This window comes from Morchella sextelata (assembly GCF_020137385.1).
Source record: "Morchella sextelata strain SCLS chromosome Unknown scls_12, whole genome shotgun sequence".
Lineage (NCBI taxonomy): Eukaryota > Fungi > Ascomycota > Pezizomycetes > Pezizales > Morchellaceae > Morchella > Morchella sextelata.
This window is the reverse complement of record NW_025408627.1, coordinates 585,714-605,415: the sequence shown is the minus strand read 5'-3', so window position 1 is coordinate 605,415 and position 19,702 is coordinate 585,714. Positions and strand designations below refer to the sequence as shown.

Sequence of the window (19,702 nt, the reverse complement as noted above, 5' to 3'; positions counted from 1 at the left end):
TTGAGGTGACTTCGTTACTCCAAGTGAACTTGTGAGTAACAATATACTGTGAGGGATGCGTACCAGACCACCAGAGTACACTACGCGGAGCTCAGAGTTCGGCTAACAGCTACAAAGGTAGAAGTCTCCAAGGTCTCTTCAGTCAACGTCGAGTATGATTCTCCTTGATCCGATACGGGCCCCGCGAGCTACGTTATCAACAAAGATTCACTAGAGTTAGCGTGTGATGTTCGACCGTCTTCGACGTAATAGTTCAGGTAGAGTTCGAAGTCACGATAGAATAAAGTATTTCCAAAAGTATAGTCAAATAAAGTTGTAACTCGCGTATCAACGATTTATATTGTTAAGACTCTGATTTCGCCGATGATGGTTTGGCTAGTCAGTGAATGACACAGTATTTATATCCCTCGCTTATGCCTCGAGGACCCAGTCTACTAATAATACAGAATACACTCGGGGCATGCCCGAGACCCTGAAAAATAACCAAGAACATTTAACTCCTAAGTCCGTAACCCAAACTCCTAAAGCCGCTGAAACCCCTCAACCTATTTACCCACTCTAATGCACGTTTCCCTGTCGATGTTTCTTAACCATCGGCCGTCTGGTGGATAATCGTCAGCGTCGGCTATTCGGAGGTCTCGGACAGCAAGGCTACCTACTCAGGCCTCTTCCCACATCGCTTTCCCACATAGCAGAGTCCTCTCATGCCCACAGGTACCGCCGATAGGTACTCGGTCGGCTGGCAGCTTGCGCCGATTCGCTCCGAGCGGTCCAATCTTCGATCCGATTGATTCCAGCTGTCCCTCATATATCCACCGGTACCAAAACACTCCCCTCCGGCGGTTTGACGATCCGGGGGTTATTATTGGGGTCAAAAACGTGTTTTTTAACTAGGAAAACCGCAACTCCGCATTTGGTCGCATATTGATCGCACCGCACCTCGTGGGTGCGAACCGGAGTGGACATTAGTGTACAGAGGGTATTGGGGTATCTACTAGCCTTTTCTCTTACTTCCGTAAATGCTTGGCATGCCCGTAACACCTCTATAGTCTCAGGCGTTGGTCCTTCACAGCCTTGGGGTTCCTTCGATGGAAGTCGCAGACTAGATCAAGTACGTCGTCACTCATAACGCCCATGACTTGGTAAGTACAGTCGCTCATCGAATAGCCCCGCCATTTCACCAGGTATTCTACTAATCCTCTTCTGCTCCTCCGGCTTCCCACTATACTTTCCACTTCGTACAGAACCTCTGCTTCCTTATCGACCTCTTCGGGAGTCGGGGGACGTTGTTCGCGGCCCGGGATACTGCTCTGTCGGTAACGTTCCAAAAGTTCAATTTGGAACACGTTATGGATTTTGATTTGTGGTGGCAGTTCCAATTCACAGGCTCGTTTTCCCGCTAGTCAGTTGATCTTGAACGGACCGAGTTTCTTATGATCGAGCTTTTTGATGGAGCGACGTGTCTTAATATTGGCCGCATTCAGCATGACCATGTCGCCTATCTTAAAGTTCGGCGGTTCGTCCCTTTTCCGATCATAGTATTTCCCCATCTTCTCCCTGGTGTCCGTTAAGCGAGCGAGAGCAGAGTCGTGAACTCCTCGGATGAAGTGAGCGTACAGGTCACTGGTTGGATTGACCACTTCGGCTTCCGTCGGCCAGTTGGTTCTTGGGTTGTAACCGTAATTGGTATAGAACGGAGATTGGCCCGTAGCGGTGGTAACCGAGTTGTTGTAAGCATACTCCGCCAACGGGAGTAGCTCTGCCCAATCATCTTGCTCGTAGTTGCAGAAGGCTCGTAAGTAATGCTCGAGGGTTTGGTTGACTCGCTCTGTTTGCCCATCGGTCTGAGGGTGGAAAGCCGTACTCATTCTTATCCTCACGTCCAATAATTCCATAAGGGATGCCCAAAAGCTTGAAGTAAACTTGGCGTCCCTGTCGGAAACTATATCAAGAGGCAGCCCATGGAGTCGCCAGATTTGACCGAGGAATATCTTCGCTAAATCCTGCGCGGTCGTTTCTGCTACTAGGGGAATGAAGTGCGACATCTTCGAGAACCTATCGACTACTACCCAAATTTGGTTGTATCCCTTCGATTCCGGTAACTGCACGACGAAGTCCATTGATATCGATTGCCAGACGGAATGTGGTGTGGACAATGGTAGAAGCGCACCGTACTTCTTATGGCGGCTGGGTTTGTTGCGCTGGCACTCGTCACATGACCGAACGTAATCATCAATCCACTCGTTCATTTTTGGCCAGTAGAAGTTACGCGTGATGAGTTCCAAAGTTTTGTCTTGTCCAAAGTGTCCTGCCACTTTCGAATCGTGTTCTGCCTGTGCGATTCGGATCTTGATACGGTCGTCTGCCGGAATGTAGAGTCGATTCTTATAGAAGAGTAGCCCGTCTTTCTCAGCGATATCCTTCATTTCCCCCAGCTTCTCTCCCTGCTCAACTCTCTCTTTCAATCCTACCCATGTCGGGTCTCCCGATGCCGCCTGCCTGACGTGATCCAGGAAATTCTTAGACCAGTCAATCACCCCCTTGGAGGCAAGTGACACCGCTGATACCACAAACTCTTCCTCCGCCAACTGTCCGGGCTTAAAGAACTTGTCTATCGGCTGTTTCCCAAGCGTGCCTCCCCCTTCAGGACGGTACTCCGGCCGTCGCGATAGTGCATCTGCCTTCCCATTTTTGGTTCCCGGGCGGTAAATAATCTTGAAGTCAAATTCCGCCAAAGATTCAGCCCACCTTGCCTGTCGTCGGTTAAGAACCTTGGTTGTTGAAAAATATTCCAAGTTCTTGTGATCCGTATATACGAGAACCGTTCGGCTAGGTCCTTCGAGGTAGTGACGCCATTGCTTGAAGGCTGACACAATTCCCAACATCTCCTTATCCCAGACGTCGTAGTTGAGTTCCGCTGGGTTAAGTTTTCGAGAATAGAAGGCAACAGGGTGAGTCTTTCCGTCAATAACCTGGGATAAAATTGCGGCGATAGCAAAATCACTTGCGTCCGTTTCCACGATAGTCTGGCGATCTGGAGAGAAGTGTACCAAGATCGGCGCAGACGTAAACAGGGTTTTGAGTTTTTCGAAGGCTGCTTGGGCCGTCATAGACCAGACAAAGTTCTTAGCATCACCCCTGAGACAATCGGTAATGGGTTTACAGACCCCGGAGAAATTGTGGATAAACCTTCTGTAGAAGTTGGCAAAGCCCATGAAGATCTGTACTTCCTTAACGCTGCGCGGGGCTTGCCAATTCGTAACAGACATAACCTTATCCAGTGCCATGGTGACGCCTGCTGGGGCAAGGATGTATCCGAGGAACTCGATTTCGGTGAGCTCGAAGAACGATTTCTTCGGGTTGGCGACCAGGTTGTATTCTTGTAGCCTGCTAAGTACTTTGCCGACCAGCTCCCTGTGTTCCTCTCGGGACTTGCTATATATTAGAATGTCATCAAGGTATACTACTACCCCTTGATCCAGGAATTCCCTCAGCGCATCATTCATCATATTCTGGAAGGTCGCCGGCGCATTTGCCAGCCCAAAAGGCATAACGAGGTACTCAAAATGCCCGTACCGCGTACGAAAGGCTGTCTTCCACTCGTCGCCGTCTTTGATCCTGATGAGGTTATAACCTTCCTTCAGGTCAATCTTCGAGAAGATAACCGCGCCTGCCACTCGATCTCGCAGCTCGTCCATAAGCGGTAACGGATACCTGTTCTTGATGGACACACGGTTAAGTCCACGGTAGTCAACGCAAAGTCGCAGACTACCGTCCTTCTTCTTCACAAATAGGATTGGGGCTCCTGCAGGAGATTTGCTTGGCCTAATTTTTCCCAATCGCAACATTTTGTCCAGGTATTCCCGAAGCACCTTTAGCTCGACTTCGGATAGGGAGTAAACGGGTCCCCATGGTGGCTGTTTGCCTGGTTCAAGATCTATCGCATGGTCGTAGGATCGATGCGGTGGTAATTTGTCGGCTTCCGACGGTAGGAAGACTTTAAGGAACCCATGGAGCCAAGAGGGAAGAGTTTCGCGGAGGTTAACCGATTCATCTTCCAAAAGACAAATGCTACCGATGAATTGGGCCTCCGGATCGTCCAATACACCCTCGTCCATTTCTATTTGAGGTTCCTTGTCAGTGAAGCATCGACTCTTACAGTTCTCACCATCGTAGGAGACTTCCCCGTTTGACCTTATAACCGGCTTGTGTTCTTTCAACCACCAATTCGGTAGTATTGCATCGATGCCAACCGGGAGAGGGGCGATCTCGAATGATAGCTGTGTTTGATGCCCCCTTGACATTATAATTAATGGTTGTGTAAAGGCGTGTCCCGTGCCCTTCATAACTTCTCCCGTAAATCCAAATACCCGGGCCGGGACGTCTCGTTTCACCTTCGGGACCTCAAAACTATCAACAAAAACAGCAGACAAAACAGGACCAGTTGCACCAGTATCCAATAACACCTTACAAGGTAAACATTTTTCCGCAAAACAAAGGAGCTGATTAACGATAGGTCGAGGACCATGAATAGGTTCCTCCAAAATTTTCTGTTTTTTCTCCGGTTGGGACGCTCTCCCTTCCTGCCTTTTTCTTTTCATATTTTTTTTGTTGTTTTCCGTCAGTGATAACATAGCAATCTGGGGATACTCCTGACCTGACTCATCAGAGTCCCCTTTTAAAAATCCTCATCGAAATCCATCTCAGATTCCGATCCGCGTTCTCGCACAAATGCTTGCCCACTGGTGTACTCCGCAGCAGCCGTCGCAGCCGGCTTCTTAGCACGGTGCCTCATTCGCTTTCTCTGAGGTTGGGGTTCCGGTGGTTCCATATCGTGGTCGCCATCGTCATCGCGGGTACGCTTTCGGGAGAAGGAGGAGATAGATGCACTGCTGTTAGCGTCCGAACGACACCATTTCCAAAGATGACCCTTTCGGCCACATCGCACACAGGCTCCATCGGTCTTTCGCTGTTCTCGGACCGGGTGTGGAACTCCTTTGGTGGCTTCATCGTAGTCGTGGTATATTGGCTTATTCCCCGACTTGTTCTTGCTGGTGCTCTTCTTATCTTGCCCTTTTTCCTTCTCCTCGGTCTGAGCTCTTCCCTTGATCTTAAACCCCTTCTCCTTCTGCCGCGAGTTCCCACCATTATTCGACTCCCTTCCCCTCGACTCCGCTTTCCCCAACATTTTCATCTGCTCTTGATAAGCCTCATGAGCCTTACCGGCTCGTTCCAACTGTTGGATATACTCGGAGTCGTCCTCGGTTGGATCGAAGCGTGAGTGGCGCTCTCGGATTTCATTTGGTAGCCCTTGGAGCAGGGCGGCACGATAGGATGCTCCTTTCATCTGAGCGTGCTGGTTCATGATCTCCATTCTCGTCAGGTAGTCTCCGATGTTAGCAGAGTACTTAAACTGCTGCATCTTCATCGCGTTTTCCATAGCCTCTTGAGTGCTTAAGAAACGTTTCCTAATCTCCTGACGGAACCGAGTCCAAGTAGCGTAGTCCGCGGCTGCCGGTCCTAGCATCTTGGTCTCGATGTATTCCATGAACCATTCCTTTGCCAACCCACACGTATACGTTCCGGCGAACAGTACCTTGTTCCTGTCCGTTCGGAACTTCTTGGGTTTCTGCTCGAAGTAGATCTCGCACTCCATGAGCCAATGCCGCAGGTTATGCTTCCTGGCATTATCGAACTCAAAGGGTATTTTGGCGAGCGAATCTACCATATCGTCGTCTTCAGGCGGCGCCGAATTCCGGTTCCCGCCTCGGTTTCTTCTCCAATTCTTCCGACCGTGCGACCATTCACTGTTGTCGTCGTCATCGTCGTCGGAAGGTTCTGGGTCTCCCCCAACGTTTCCTCTTGGTGGGTTTTGTGGCGGTTGATTCCCACCATTTCCACCAACTGGAGCAGCTCCCACCGGTCCTCTGCCACTATTGCCATGCACTGGGCTGGCATCCTCCGGTTGCCTGCCTCCATTTCCTCCTACGGGACCAGCATTTCCTCCTACTGGGCCAGCATTTTCGGGTTTCTTGCCATTGCCAACAGGAACCGTTCGGGGCGCGTTAGGGTCTAAGGGAGCACTAGCCACGGATGGTGCTACTGACAGGTGTTGTCGCAGTAGTTCCTCCATCTCGGCTATCCGCTGATTTCTTATCTCATCGGACTGCTTGAATTGCGCAAACATAGCCCGTTGTTCCCCTTTCTCCTGCTCCCGCTCTTCTCGTACCATCCTCAGCTGTCGCTCCGCTTCCAATAGTTGGTTCTGGGTAATCCGATGGTTACGGTCCAGAACCTCGTGGTCGGCGGCTCGTGCGGTTTCTTGCACTTGTTGGACATGGGTGACGAGCTCAAAGAGTGACTCGAGATGTTGTTTTTGGGCAATGGCTTCTTGCCGTACCTTCTTATCCAGGATTTGTCCACTCCCTTGGACTTGCTCCTGGAGGTTTTGTAGCTGCTGCCAAACGGCCTGTCCAGCTGCACCAAGATACCTCATCTGTGCCTCATGGGTATCCAAAAACTCCTGCATATTCCTCACAAACTGGGCTTGAGCAGAGCGTTTACTCGATTGCCTAGTTGTTGTAGAGGGTCCTCCCGTAAGTAGGGGGTCTGGGCTAGCAGCCCTTGATATCACCATAGAATCTTCTCCTCCAGCCTCCTCAGTTACGGCCGAGGTATCTATGAAGTAATTATCCCTTCGGGTAGTCATTGTAATAGGGGATAACGATGATAGTTCTTTTCTTTGAGGTGACTTCGTTACTCCAAGTGAACTTGTGAGTAACAATATACTGTGAGGGATGCGTACCAGACCACAAGAGTACACTACGCAGAGCTCAGAGTTCGGCTAACAGCTACAAAGGTAGAAGTCTCCAAGGTCTCTTCAGTCAACGTCGAGTATGATTCTCCTTGATCCGATACGGGCCCCGCGAGCTACGTTATCAACAAAGATTCACTAGAGTTAGCGTATAGAATTCGACCGTCTTCGACGTAATAGTTCAGGTAGAGTTCGAAGTCACGATAGAGTAAAGTATTTTCAAAAGTATAGTCAAAATAAAGTTGTAACTCGCGTATCAATGATTTATATTGTTAAGACTCTGATTTCGCCGATGATGGTTTGGCTAGTCAGTGAATGACACAGTATTTATATCCCTCGCTTATGTCTCGAGGACCCAGTCTACTAATAATACAGAATACACTCGGGGCATGCCCGAGACCCTGAAAAACAACCAAGAACATTTAACTCCTAAGTCCGTAACCCAAACTCCTAAATCCGCTGAAACCCCTCAACCTATTTATCCACTCTAATGCACGTTTCCCTGTCGATGTTTCTTCTCCATCGGCCGTCTGGTGGATAATCGTCAGCGTCGGCTATTCGGAGGTCTCGGACGGCAAGGCTACCTACTCAGGCCTCTTCCCACATCGCTTTCCCACATAGCAGAGTCCTCTCATGCCCACAGGTACCGCCGATAGGTACTCGGTCGGCTGGCAGCTTGCGCCGATTCGCTCCGAGCGGTCCGATCTTCGATCCGATTGATTCCAGCTGTCCCTCATATATCCACCGGTACCAAAACACTCCCCTCCGGCGGTTTGACGCTCCGGGGGTTATTATTGGGGTCGAAAACGTGTTTTTTATGACTCTGGGTTTTTTGGTCGTAATTTGGTCGCACCACACTCCGCGAGTGTGGTCAAGAGTTGATATTAGCGTACAGAGGGTATTGGGGTATCTACTAGCCTTTCTCTCACTCCCGTAAATGCTTGGCATGCCCGTAACAAGTACCTAGACAAAATGTTGCGATTGGGAAAAATTAGGCCGAGCAAATCCCCGGCAGGAGCCCCAATCCTATTTGTGAAGAAGAAGGACGGTAGTCTACGACTTTGCGTTGACTACCGTGGACTTAACCGTGTGTCCATCAAGAATAGGTATCCTCTACCGCTTATGGACGAGCTGCGAGATCGAGTGGCAGGCGCGGTTATCTTCTCGAAGATTGACCTGAAGGAAGGTTACAACCTCATCAGGATCAAAGACGGCGACGAGTGGAAGACAGCCTTTCGTACGCGGTACGGGCATTTTGAGTACCTCGTTATGCCTTTTGGGCTGGCAAATGCGCCGGCGACCTTCCAGAACATGATGAATGATGCGCTGAGGGAATTTTTGGATCAAGGTGTAGTAGTATACCTTGATGATATCCTAATATATAGCAAGTCTCGAGAGGAGCATAGAGAGTTGGTCGGCAAAGTCCTTAGTAGGCTACAAGAATACAATCTAGTCGCCAACCCGAAGAAATCGTTCTTCGAGCTCACCGAAATCGAGTTCCTTGGATATATCCTTGCCCCAGCAGGCGTCACCATGGCACTGGATAAGGTCATGTCTGTTACGAATTGGCAATCCCCGCGCAGCGTTAAGGAAGTACAGATCTTCATGGGCTTTGCCAACTTCTACAGAAGGTTTATCCACAATTTCTCTGGGGTCTGTAAACCCATTACCGATTGTCTCAGGGGTGATGCTAAGAACTTTGTCTGGTCTATGACGGCCCAAGTAGCCTTCGAAAAACTCAAAACCCTATTTACGTCTGCGCCGATCTTGGTACACTTCTCTCCAGATCGCCAGACTATCGTGGAAACGGACGCGAGTGATTTTGCTATTGCCGCAATTCTATCCCAGGTTATTGACGGAAAGACTCACCCTGTTGCCTTCTATTCTCGAAAGCTTAACCCAGCGGAACTCAACTACGACGTCTGGGATAAGGAGATGCTAGGAATTGTGTCAGCCTTCAAGCAATGGCGTCACTACCTCGAGGGACCTAGCCGAACGGTCCTCGTCTATACGGATCACAAGAACTTAGAGTACTTCTCTACAACCAAGGTTCTTAACCGACGACAGGCAAGGTGGGCTGAGTCTTTGGCGGAATTTGACTTCAAGATTATTTACCGCCCGGGAACCAAAAATGGGAAGGCAGATGCACTATCGCGACGGCCGGAGTACCGTCCTGAAGGGGGAGGCACGCTTGGGAAACAGCCGATAGACAGGTTGTTTAAGCCCGGACAGTTGGCGGAGGAAGAGTTTGTGGTATCAGCGGTGTCGCTTGCCTCCAAGGGGGTGATTGACTGGTCTAACGACTTTCTGGATCATGTCAGGCAGGCGGCATCGGGAGACCCGACATGGGTAGGATTGAAAGAGAGAGTTGAGCAAGGGGAGAAGCTGGGGGAATTGAAGGACATCGCTGAGAAAGACGGGCTACTCTTCTATAAGAACCGACTCTACATCCCGGCAGATGACCGCATTAAGATCCGAATCGCACAGGCAGAACATGATTCAAAAGTGGCAGGACACTTTGGACAAGACAAAACTTTGGAACTCATTACGTGTAACTTCTATTGGCCAAAAATGAACGAGTGGATTGATGATTACGTTCGGTCATGTGACGAGTGCCAGCGCAACAAACCCAGCCACCATAAGAAATACGGCGCGCTTCTACCACTGTCCACGCCACATGCTGTCTGGCAATCAATATCAATGGACTTTATCGTGCAGCTACCGGAATCGAAAGGATATAACCAAATTTGGGCAGTAGTCGATAGGTTCTCAAAGATGTCGCACTTCATCCCCTTAGTAGCAGAAACGACCGCGCAGGATTTAGCGAAGATATTCCTCAGTCAAATCTGGCGACTCCATGGGCTGCCTCTTGATATAGTTTCCGATAGAGATGCCAAATTTACTTCAAGCTTTTGGGCATCCCTTATGGAATTATTGGATGTGAGGATAAGAATGAGTACGGCTTTCCACCCTCAGACCGATGGGCAAACAGAGCGGGTTAATCAAACCCTCGAGCACTACCTACGAGCCTTCTGCAACTACGAGCAAGATGATTGGGCAGAGCTACTCCCGTTGGCGGAGTATGCTTACAACAACTCGGTTACCACCGCTACGGGCCAATCTCCGTTCTATACCAATTACGGTTACAACCCAAGAACCAACTGGCCGACGGAAGCCGAAGTGGTCAATCCAACCAGTGACCTGTACGCTCACTTCATCCGAGGAGTTCACGACTCTGCTCTCGCTCGCTTAACGGACACCAGGGAGAAGATGGGGAAATACTATGATCGGAAAAGGGACGAACCGCCGAACTTTAAGATAGGCGACATGGTCATGCTGAATGCGGCCAATATTAAGACACGTCGCTCCATCAAAAAGCTCGATCATAAGAAACTCGGTCCGTTCAAGATCAACTGACTAGCGGGAAAACGAGCCTGTGAATTGGAACTGCCACCACAAATCAAAATCCATAACGTGTTCCAAATTGAACTTTTGGAACGTTACCGACAGAGCAGTATCCCGGGCCGCGAACAACGTCCCCCGACTCCCGAAGAGGTCGATAAGGAAGCAGAGGTTCTGTACGAAGTGGAAAGTATAGTGGGAAGCCGGAGGAGCAGAAGAGGATTAGTAGAATACCTGGTGAAATGGCGGGGCTATTCGATGAGCGACTGTACTTACCAAGTCATGGGCGTTATGAGTGACGACGTACTTGATCTAGTCTGCGACTTCCATCGAAGGAACCCCAAGGCTGTGAAGGACCAACGCCTGAGACTATAGAGGTGTTACGGGCATGCCAAGCATTTACGGAAGTAAGAGAAAAGGCTAGTAGATACCCCAATACCCTCTGTACACTAATGTCCACTCCGGTTCGCACCCACGAGGTGCGGTGCGATCAATATGCGACCAAATGCGGAGTTGCGGTTTTCCTAGTTAAAAAACACGTTTTTGACCCCAATAATAACCCCCGGAGCGTCAAACCGCCGGAGGGGAGTGTTTTGGTACCGGTGGATATATGAGGGACAGCTGGAATCAATCGGATCGAAGATTAGACCGCTCGGAGCGAATCGGCGCAAGCTGCCAGCCGACCGAGTACCTATCGGCGGTACCTGTGGGCATGAGAGGACTCTGCTATGTGGGAAAGCGATGTGGGAAGAGGCCTGAGTAGGTAGCCTTGCCGTCCGAGACCTCCGAATAGCCGACGCTGACGATTATCCACCAGACGGCCGATGGTTAAGAAACATCGACAGGGAAACGTGCATTAGAGTGGGTAAATAGGTTGAGGGGTTTCAGCGGCTTTAGGAGTTTGGGTTACGGACTTAGGAGTTAAATGTTCTTGGTTATTTTTCAGGGTCTCGGGCATGCCCCGAGTGTATTCTGTATTATTAGTAGACTGGGTCCTCGAGGCATAAGCGAGGGATATAAATACTGTGTCATTCACTGACTAGCCAAACCATCATCGGCGAAATCAGAGTCTTAACAATATAAATCGTTGATACGCGAGTTACAACTTTATTTGACTATACTTTTGGAAATACTTTATTCTATCGTGACTTCGAACTCTACCTGAACTATTACGTCGAAGACGGTCGAACATCACACGCTAACTCTAGTGAATCTTTGTTGATAACGTAGCTCGCGGGGCCCGTATCGGATCAAGGAGAATCATACTCGACGTTGACTGAAGAGACCTTGGAGACTTCTACCTTTGTAGCTGTTAGCCGAACTCTGAGCTCCGCGTAGTGTACTCTGGTGGTCTGGTACGCATCCCTCACAGTACCGCTCCCCCATTTGGCCCACTATACCCATGTTCCGCTCCAGAGTTGAAGGCCCTCCGAGAGTACCTGGATAAAGAATTGTCTTCAGGAAAGATCTCTAGATCTAATAGCCCTGCTGCGGCGCCCATATTGTTCATTCCTAAGAAAGATGGTACATTGCGGATTTGTGTGGATTACAGAGGTTTGAACAAGGTCACTGTCAAGGACAAGTACCCGCTGCCTATCATGAGCGAGCTCAGAGACAGGTTGTTCAAGGCCAAGATCTTCACAAAGATAGACCTGAAGAACGGCTTCAATTTGATCAGGATAGCCGAAGGTGATGAGTGGAAAACTGCTTTCAGAACCCGCTATGGACTGTATCAGTATAATGTGATGCCGTTTGGTCTATGCAATGCCCCCTCCGCCTTCCAGGCAATGATCAATGATGCGCTAAAGGAACTACTGGATGAAGGAGTAGTTGTCTATATCGACGAGATCCTCATCTACTCGGAAACTGAGAAAGAGCATGAGCTACTGGTCAAGAAGGTACTACAGAAGCTTAGAGAAGCAAAGCTCTGTGCCTCGATCAGCAAGACATCCTTCCATGTCCGAGAAGTAGAGTACCTAGGCTATCACATCTCGGAAGAAGGAGTATCTATGTCAGAAGACAAGGTGGAGGCAGTTAAGGAATGGCCGGTTCCTGAGAATATCAAGGCAGTACAGGCATTCCTCGGATTTGCAAACTTCTATCGCCGCTTTATTGAAGGCTTCAGTAAAGTTTGCAAACCATTAACTGACCTCCTGCAAAAAGACAAGAAATGGTATTGGACGGCAGCACATGAGCAGGCCTTTGAAGAACTCAAGAGGCTGTTCACAAGCGCCCCAATCCTCCTTCATTTTGACCCTAGTAGGAGAACGGTGGTCGAGACAGATGCCAGTGATTTTGCCAAGAGCGGTGCTCTCTGTAACGGAGCCATTTCAACTGTCTGGTGTATGAGTACACACAGGGCCCGGTTACATGCTGAGAGTTATTGTTAGAAGCCAGTTGCACGGTGATATGCAAGTACCGGCAGTGTGGTTAGCTACCAGCTGTCAGAGTAACTACATTCCGGGCGCTAGGAAGGGGATCTATTCATGGGAGCAATGACTGACGAGTCTATGCCTCGCCAGTGACTAGAAGATCGGCCAGAGTGAAGCTCTGATTGCCCGGTGATCCTCTGTATCCTCTGAGCATTGTGAGTCCGCCGAAGGGCAGGGACTATGCTAGGGAAGTCTACAATAAGCGAAAGCTCTACAGCAATGATTAAGCTTACACCTGAGTGGCAGCTCATTCATGCAGGTCCTCGGTTGTGTGGCAACCAAGGCTGCAGGTGTTACAAAGGCTTTTGACTAAGGGTGGTTGCCTTGGGTATCGGAAAACACCTGCTGACGCTTAGAGAAAAGCGGGGTAGCGGTGGTATTGTTTCCGGTACTAAGGGAAGGCCCACCGGAACTTAGTAAAGGAAGTTAGGAGCAGAGAACAGAGGCCTTCGGAGTATAAGTACTCAGGTTCATTCTCGCCCTTCAGTCCTGTTCTCTCCAGTCTTCATTAGAAATAAAAACCAAGTTCTTATCGGTAGCAGAGCCCTTAAAGATTATTGAGTTCTAGCGATAGAATCTTTGAATAATCTGCAACCTGATTGTCTATCTTGCACGGCCGTCTCTATTCTATACAAATCTATTTCTTTTAGAAAGGACCCCCGTTACACTCTCTCAGTATGGGGATGATGGGAAGCTACATCCGGTGGCATTCTATTCTAAGAAGTTCTCCCCTGCTGAGATCAACTATGACATTCATGATAAGGAAATGGGAGCTATTGTAGCCTCTTTCCGGGAATGGGAACACATGCTCAAATCTTGTGAGCAAGAGATCACGGTTTTTACAGACCACAAGAACTTGGAGTACTTTAATTCTATCAAGGTTCTCACTAGGCGGCAAGCTAGATGGTCTGAAGACCTCGCGGGCTACAATTTTAAAGTTGTCTACAGACCGGGAGAAAAGAATGGCAAGACTGATGTGCTATCTAGGCGCTGGGATCACCGCCTTGGAGAGGGAGGTGAAACTCTGCAGCCGGAGCCACAGATCTTTTTTAGGCCAGGTCAATTGGTTTTGGATCATGCAAAGCTAGTGGCTGTCAGGGTGAATCAGTTGCAGAATACATTCTTAGAGCGCCTATACACGGCTGCTAAAGAGGATAGTTTCTGGCAGGAATTGCACCGCTCCCTGGTTGAAAGGAAACCAAATTTGGACCAGAACTTGTCGGTCAAGAACGGTCTCATCTTCTACAAGAATAGATGGTACATACCCAAAGACAAGAAGCTTCAGAGGGAAATACTGTCCGATACCCATGACTCTAAGGTGGCTGGTCATTTTGGCCAATTTAAGACACTAGAGCGGGTGAAAAATAACTTCTTTTGGCCCAACATGGATAATGTAACGGGGGTCCTTTCTAAGAGAAATAGATTTGTATAGAATAAAGACGGCCGTGCAAGATAGACAATCAGGTTGCAGATTATTCAAAGATACTATCGCTAGAACTCAATAATCTTTAAGGGCTCTGCTACCGATGAGAACTTGGTTTTTCTTTCTGATGAAGACTGGAGAGAATAGGACTGAAGGGCGGGAATGAACCTGAGTACTTATACTCCGAAGGCCTCTGTTCTCTGCTCCTAACTCCTTTACTAAGTTCCGGTGGGCCTTCCCTCAGTACCGGAAACAATACCACCGCTACCCCGCTTTTCTCTAAGCGTCAGCAGGTGTTTCCGATACCCAAGGCAACCACCCTTAGTCAAAGCCTTTGTAACACCTGCAGCCTTGGTTGCCACACAACTGAGGACCTGCATGAATGAGCTGCCGCTCAGGTGTAAGCTTAATCATTGCTGTAGAGCTTTCGCTTATTGTAGACTTCCCTAGCATAGTCCCTGCCCTTCGGCGGACTTATAATGCACCGAGGATACAGAGGATCACCGGTCAATCAGAGCTTCACTCTGGCCGGTCTTCTAGTCACTGGCGAGGCATAGACTCGTCAGTCATTGCTCCCATGAATAGATCCTCTTCCTAGCGCCCGGAATGTAGTTACTCTAACAGCTGGTAGCTAACCACACTGCCGGTACTTGCATATCACCGTGCAACTGGCTTCTAACAATAGCTCTCAGCATGTAACCGGGCCCTGTGTGTACTCATACACCAGACAGTTGAAATGGCTCCGTTACACCACTCCCCTCTTCCAGGATCTTGGTCTCCGAGATCTATAACCATTCTATTACCATTCTATATGACAAGAAACTCCGTGATATGCAAGGAAATGAAAACCCAAAGGAAATAATCTACACCCCAACAATCCGCTTGTCCTTGGGTTTCTTAGGATACCTCATATGGAAATCCCGAAGGGCTTCTTCAGCACTCTTCTTGAGATGCTCCCAAGGTTCCCATGTAGCATCCTCGTTCTCATAACCTTCCCACAGCACTAGATATTCCACTCGTCTTCTCTTCTTATTGAACCGGCTATCAGCTACCTCTCGGACAACCCAGTTCTGTTCTCCCTCAACCTCTTCGGGTTCCGGTGGGGGAACTCTTCTCTCAGGATCTACCGGTGCTCTGTAGGGTTCTAGGAGAGAGACGTGAAAGACCGGGTGGATTCCCATCTGGGGGGGAAGAGAGAGCTTGTAGGCACGGGTACCAATAGCTTCTAAGACCTTAAAGGGTCCCATCTTCTTCTGATCCAATTTTCCCAAAGGCCGCTTTGTTTGCACATTGCGCCGGTCCAACATAACTTCATCTCCGGGCTTGATTTCAGGTGGTGCCAGGGCATGAGCATCATACCACCGGGCCATCCTTAATCTAGCTTTACCCAAGCTGGCGTTCATAGCCTGCCAGATAGATTCCCATTGAGAAATCATGACCTCACTTGCTGGATTGTTCCATTCTACTCCTTCCTTTGGGGCCGGCCAGTTGGTCCTGGGTTCATATCCATAGTTGGCATAAAAAGCCGATACTTTGGTAGACTCAGAGACCGCCGAGTTATAAGCATACTCTGCCAAAGGCAAGAGTTCTGCCCAGTCATCCTGTTGATATGAACAATAACTCCGCAAGTAATGTTCCAGGGTCTGATTAACTCTTTCTGTTTGACCGTCCGTCTGGGGGTGGAAAGATGTGGACATCTTCAGCTTCACATTGAGGAGGCTCATGAGAGATTGCCAAAAGTGAGAAATGAACCTGCTATCTCTGTCCGAGACTATGTCATCAGGCAAACCATGGAGTCTCCAAACTTCCTTCAAGAACAATTTAGCCAAATCTTCCGTTTTATTGAGGGTAGGAAGAGGGATGTAGTGTGCCATCTTCGAAAAGCGGTCCACTATTACCCAGATCTTTGTAAACCCACTAGATTCCGGTAGTCCCACAATGAAGTCCATAGAGATGGAAGTCCATGGCCGATAGGGTATCTCCAACGGTTGGAGCATACCAAACTTCTTGTGTCTTGAGGTCTTATTCCTCTGGCAGCTGTCACAGCTCCGGACATATTCCTCAACATCCTTATCCATGTTGGGCCAAAAGAAGTTATTTTTCACCCGCTCTAGTGTCTTAAATTGGCCAAAATGACCAGCCACCTTAGAGTCATGGGTATCGGACAGTATTTCCATCTGAAGCTTCTTGTCCTTGGGTATGTACCATCTATTCTTGTAGAAGATGAGACCGTTCTTGACCGACAAGTTCTGGTCCAAATTTGGTTTCCTTTCAACCAGGGAGCGGTGCAATTCCTGCCAGAAACTATCCTCTTTAGCAGCCGTGTATAGGCGCTCTAAGAATGTATTCTGCAATTGATTCACCCTGACAGCCCCTAGCTTTGCAGGATCCAAAACCAATTGACCTGGCCTAAAAAAGATCTGTGGCTCCGGCTGCAGAGTTTCACCTCCCTCTCCAAGGCGGTGATCCCAGCGCCTAGATAGCACATCAGTCTTGCCATTCTTTTCTCCCGGTCTGTAGACAACTTTAAAATTGTAGCCTGCGAGGTCCTCAGACCATCTAGCTTGCCGCCTAGTGAGAACCTTGGTAGAATTAAAGTACTCCAAGTTCTTGTGGTCTGTAAAAACCGTGATCTCTTGCTCACAAGATTTGAGCATGTGTTCCCATTCCCGGAAAGAGGCTACAATAGCTCCCATTTCCTTATCATGAATGTCATAGTTGATCTCAGCAGGGGAGAACTTCTTAGAATAGAATGCCACCGGATGTAGCTTCCCATCATCCCCATACTGAGAGAGCACCGCTCCCTTGGCAAAATCACTGGCATCTGTCTCGACCACCGTTCTCCTACTAGGGTCAAAATGAAGGAGGATTGGAGCGCTTGTAAACAGCCTCTTGAGTTCTTCAAAGGCCTGCTCATGTGCTGCTGTCCAATACCATTTCTTGTCTTTTTGTAGGAGGTCAGTTAGTGGTTTGCAAACCTTACTGAAGCCTTCAATAAAGCGGCGATAGAAGTTTGCAAATCCGAGGAATGCCTGTACTGCCTTGATATTCTCAGGGACCGGCCATTCCTTAACTGCCTCCACCTTGTCTTCTGACATAGATACTCCTTGTTCCGAGATATGATAGCCTAGGTATTCTACTTCTCGGACATGGAAGGATGTCTTATTGATCGAGGCACAGAGCTTAGCTTCCCTAAGCTTCTGTAGTACCTTCTTGACCAATAGCTCATGCTCTTTCTCAGTCTCCGAGTAGATGAGGATGTCATCGATATAGACAACTACTCCTTCATCCAGTAGTTCCTTTAGCACATCATTGATCATTGCCTGGAAAGCGGAGGGAGCATTGCATAGGCCAAATGGCATCACATTGTACTGATACAGTCCATAGCGGGTTCTGAAAGCGGTTTTCCACTCATCACCTTCGGCTATCCTGATCAAATTGAAGCCATTCTTCAGGTCTATCTTTGTGAAGATCTTGGCCTTGAACAACCTGTCTCTGAGCTCACTCATGATAGGCAGCGGGTACTTGTCCTTGACAGTGACCTTGTTCAAACCTCTATAATCCACACAAATCCGCAAAGTCCCGTCCTTCTTAGGAATGAACAGTATGGGTGCCGCAGCAGGGCTATTCGATCTAGAGATCTTTCCTGAAGACAACTCTTTGTCCAGGTACTCTCGGAGGGCCTTCAACTCTGGAGCGGAGCATGGGTATAGCGGGCCAAATGGGGGAGCGGTCCCAGGCAAGAGTTTGATCTTCAGATCATTATGGGAATGCGACGGCATTTCCTCAATCTTCTCTTGACTGAACACATCAGCCCAATCCCGGTATAGGTGGTGTATTTTCTCGGCAATATCACCTCCGTCCTCATCATGCCATACTGAACCAACCAATTGATAGACTGTCTCTTCTTCTTCCAACATTTGGTATGGAGAGATCAGTTCAATCTTGGTGGCCGCTGGGAGACAATTCTGCTTGCAGTAGTCACTCCTCCAGCTCATGGTGTTGAGTTCCCAGTTGATGTCCGGGTTATGCTTCCTAGCCCAACTAATTGGCAGGTAACCGGTCATTCCTTCTTCCAGTGTAGCCACCTCCCATCGGAGTGTCTCTTTATGATCTCCCATAGTCATGCGGACCGGGTGAGTGTAATACTCGCCTCCTCCCATCATGACATCTCCTTGAGCATCAAACATTGTCAGAGGTTGATCCCGCCGCACTAAGGGAATTCCATGTTTCCTGACAAAACTCTGGTTGAGGATAGCTCCTGTACAACCGGTGTCAAACAGAAAAGACCCTTGGGCGCCTTCATCCTTTCCTTTGACCGTCCATGACAGTCCTGCCTTTAGTATAGGTCTTTTTCCATGTACTGGTAAGGAGGGAAGCCTCTGTTCCAACCTTCTTTGCTTAACAGCGGGTTCTGAACTTGTTTCTCTTTGTCTTTTCAACATAGCTAATAGCTTCGGGCACTACTAAGATCAGAGATCCTTTGGTTCTATTCCCAAGCGGTAATATAGCAGATATATTGTGTAGTAGTCTTTTTAGCAGTGGTTTGGAAGTGTCTTGGTAACAAAATGTAACTTTGGTAGAGCACTGACAGACCAGCTGTTTCGGGTCTTAAACCCATCCTCAGAGTGCTTGGAGCAATCAAATAGGCGGAAACACAATCATAATTTATTCAAGAGAAACATAGAAACCAAAAACCCATATAAAAGAAAACTAGTAAACATAGACTAAAACAGACACTTTTTCTACCAGATGATTTCATTGTCCGAGTCTTGCTCAGGCTGAAAAACAAAATCTTCTGTAACCTCCGGGAGTACAACAAGTGGATCTTCTGCTACTACAGCAGCCACTTTAGCCTTCTTCTGAGAGTTGGATTTCCCATTCCCTCTTTTCCGTTTTTGTACTCTCACTGCTGCCACTCGGACAACAGTAGGTTCCTTGGACCAACAATCGGTCCATTTGTGTCTGGACTTGCCGCACTATTGCACAAGTCAGTCTATGCACTCTACCAATAGGGAGTACCGGAAGGTCATACCTTCAAGCATACTTCTGCTTTCCTTCTTTCTTCTAGAATATCCCCCGGGATACCCTTCAGTTCCACCGCTTTGTCTTTAGGTCCTGGAGTCTTCTGAGGTCCGGAGGAGCTCGCAGCTTCTCTTTTCCTCTTAGGCTGCTGGTCCTTCTGAGTGGGAGGATCTTTCTTGGTCCGAGGGTGCGCTTTCTCAGCTGCCATCCCTTGGTACCTCTCATGGGTATGCCCTAACTCTCTTAGAGCAGCTATCCGCTCCATCAAGGACTTTGGCTTGGGGTTGAAAAGAGCCCAACTCATGCCTAGGTCCGGAAGGAGGGAGTTATGGATCTTATCATCCACCAACTGACCCTCATAGCCAGTCTTCCACATCAGCTGAATAATAGTATTCAGGAAGAGGTCTATTCCTCCTCGAGCTGTGTGGGTGAGGGTATTCCATTGGGCTACAGCATCATCTCTAGAGATGGCTTCACCGAAGGCAGCTCTAAAAGCATCCACAAAGGAATCCCAGCGCTTCCATCTCTGATCCAACTGCACCGGTATTCCAGCAAGGCGGTTGGCGGAGGCTTGATCAATTGAATTGTGGTATGCCTCATACCATC

General features: G+C 48.7%; 3 protein-coding genes across 3 annotated transcripts; 1 reads left to right on the top strand and 2 right to left on the bottom strand.

The window, feature by feature from the left end:
* Positions 1-4,678: 4,678 nt before the first annotated feature.
* H6S33_002035 (uncharacterized protein) lies at positions 4,679-6,709 on the bottom strand (the record flags this gene model as incomplete). Its single annotated transcript, XM_044833379.1, has 1 exon — positions 4,679-6,709. One exon carries the CDS (start codon positions 6,707-6,709, stop codon positions 4,679-4,681), a length of 2,031 nt encoding a protein of 676 aa, XP_044693178.1.
* Positions 6,710-10,668: 3,959 nt separating this feature from the next.
* Positions 10,669-14,080, top strand: H6S33_002034 (uncharacterized protein; the record flags this gene model as incomplete). Its single annotated transcript, XM_044833378.1, has 3 exons — positions 10,669-10,700; positions 11,589-12,565; positions 13,299-14,080. 3 exons carry the CDS (start codon positions 10,669-10,671, stop codon positions 14,078-14,080), a joined length of 1,791 nt encoding a protein of 596 aa, XP_044693177.1.
* An 854-nt stretch (positions 14,081-14,934) lies between these two features.
* H6S33_002033 (uncharacterized protein) lies at positions 14,935-18,516 on the bottom strand (the record flags this gene model as incomplete). The annotated part of the gene is made up of 1 exon (XM_044833377.1): positions 14,935-18,516. One exon carries the CDS (start codon positions 18,514-18,516, stop codon positions 14,935-14,937), a length of 3,582 nt encoding a protein of 1,193 aa, XP_044693176.1.
* Positions 18,517-19,702: the final 1,186 nt, after the last annotated feature.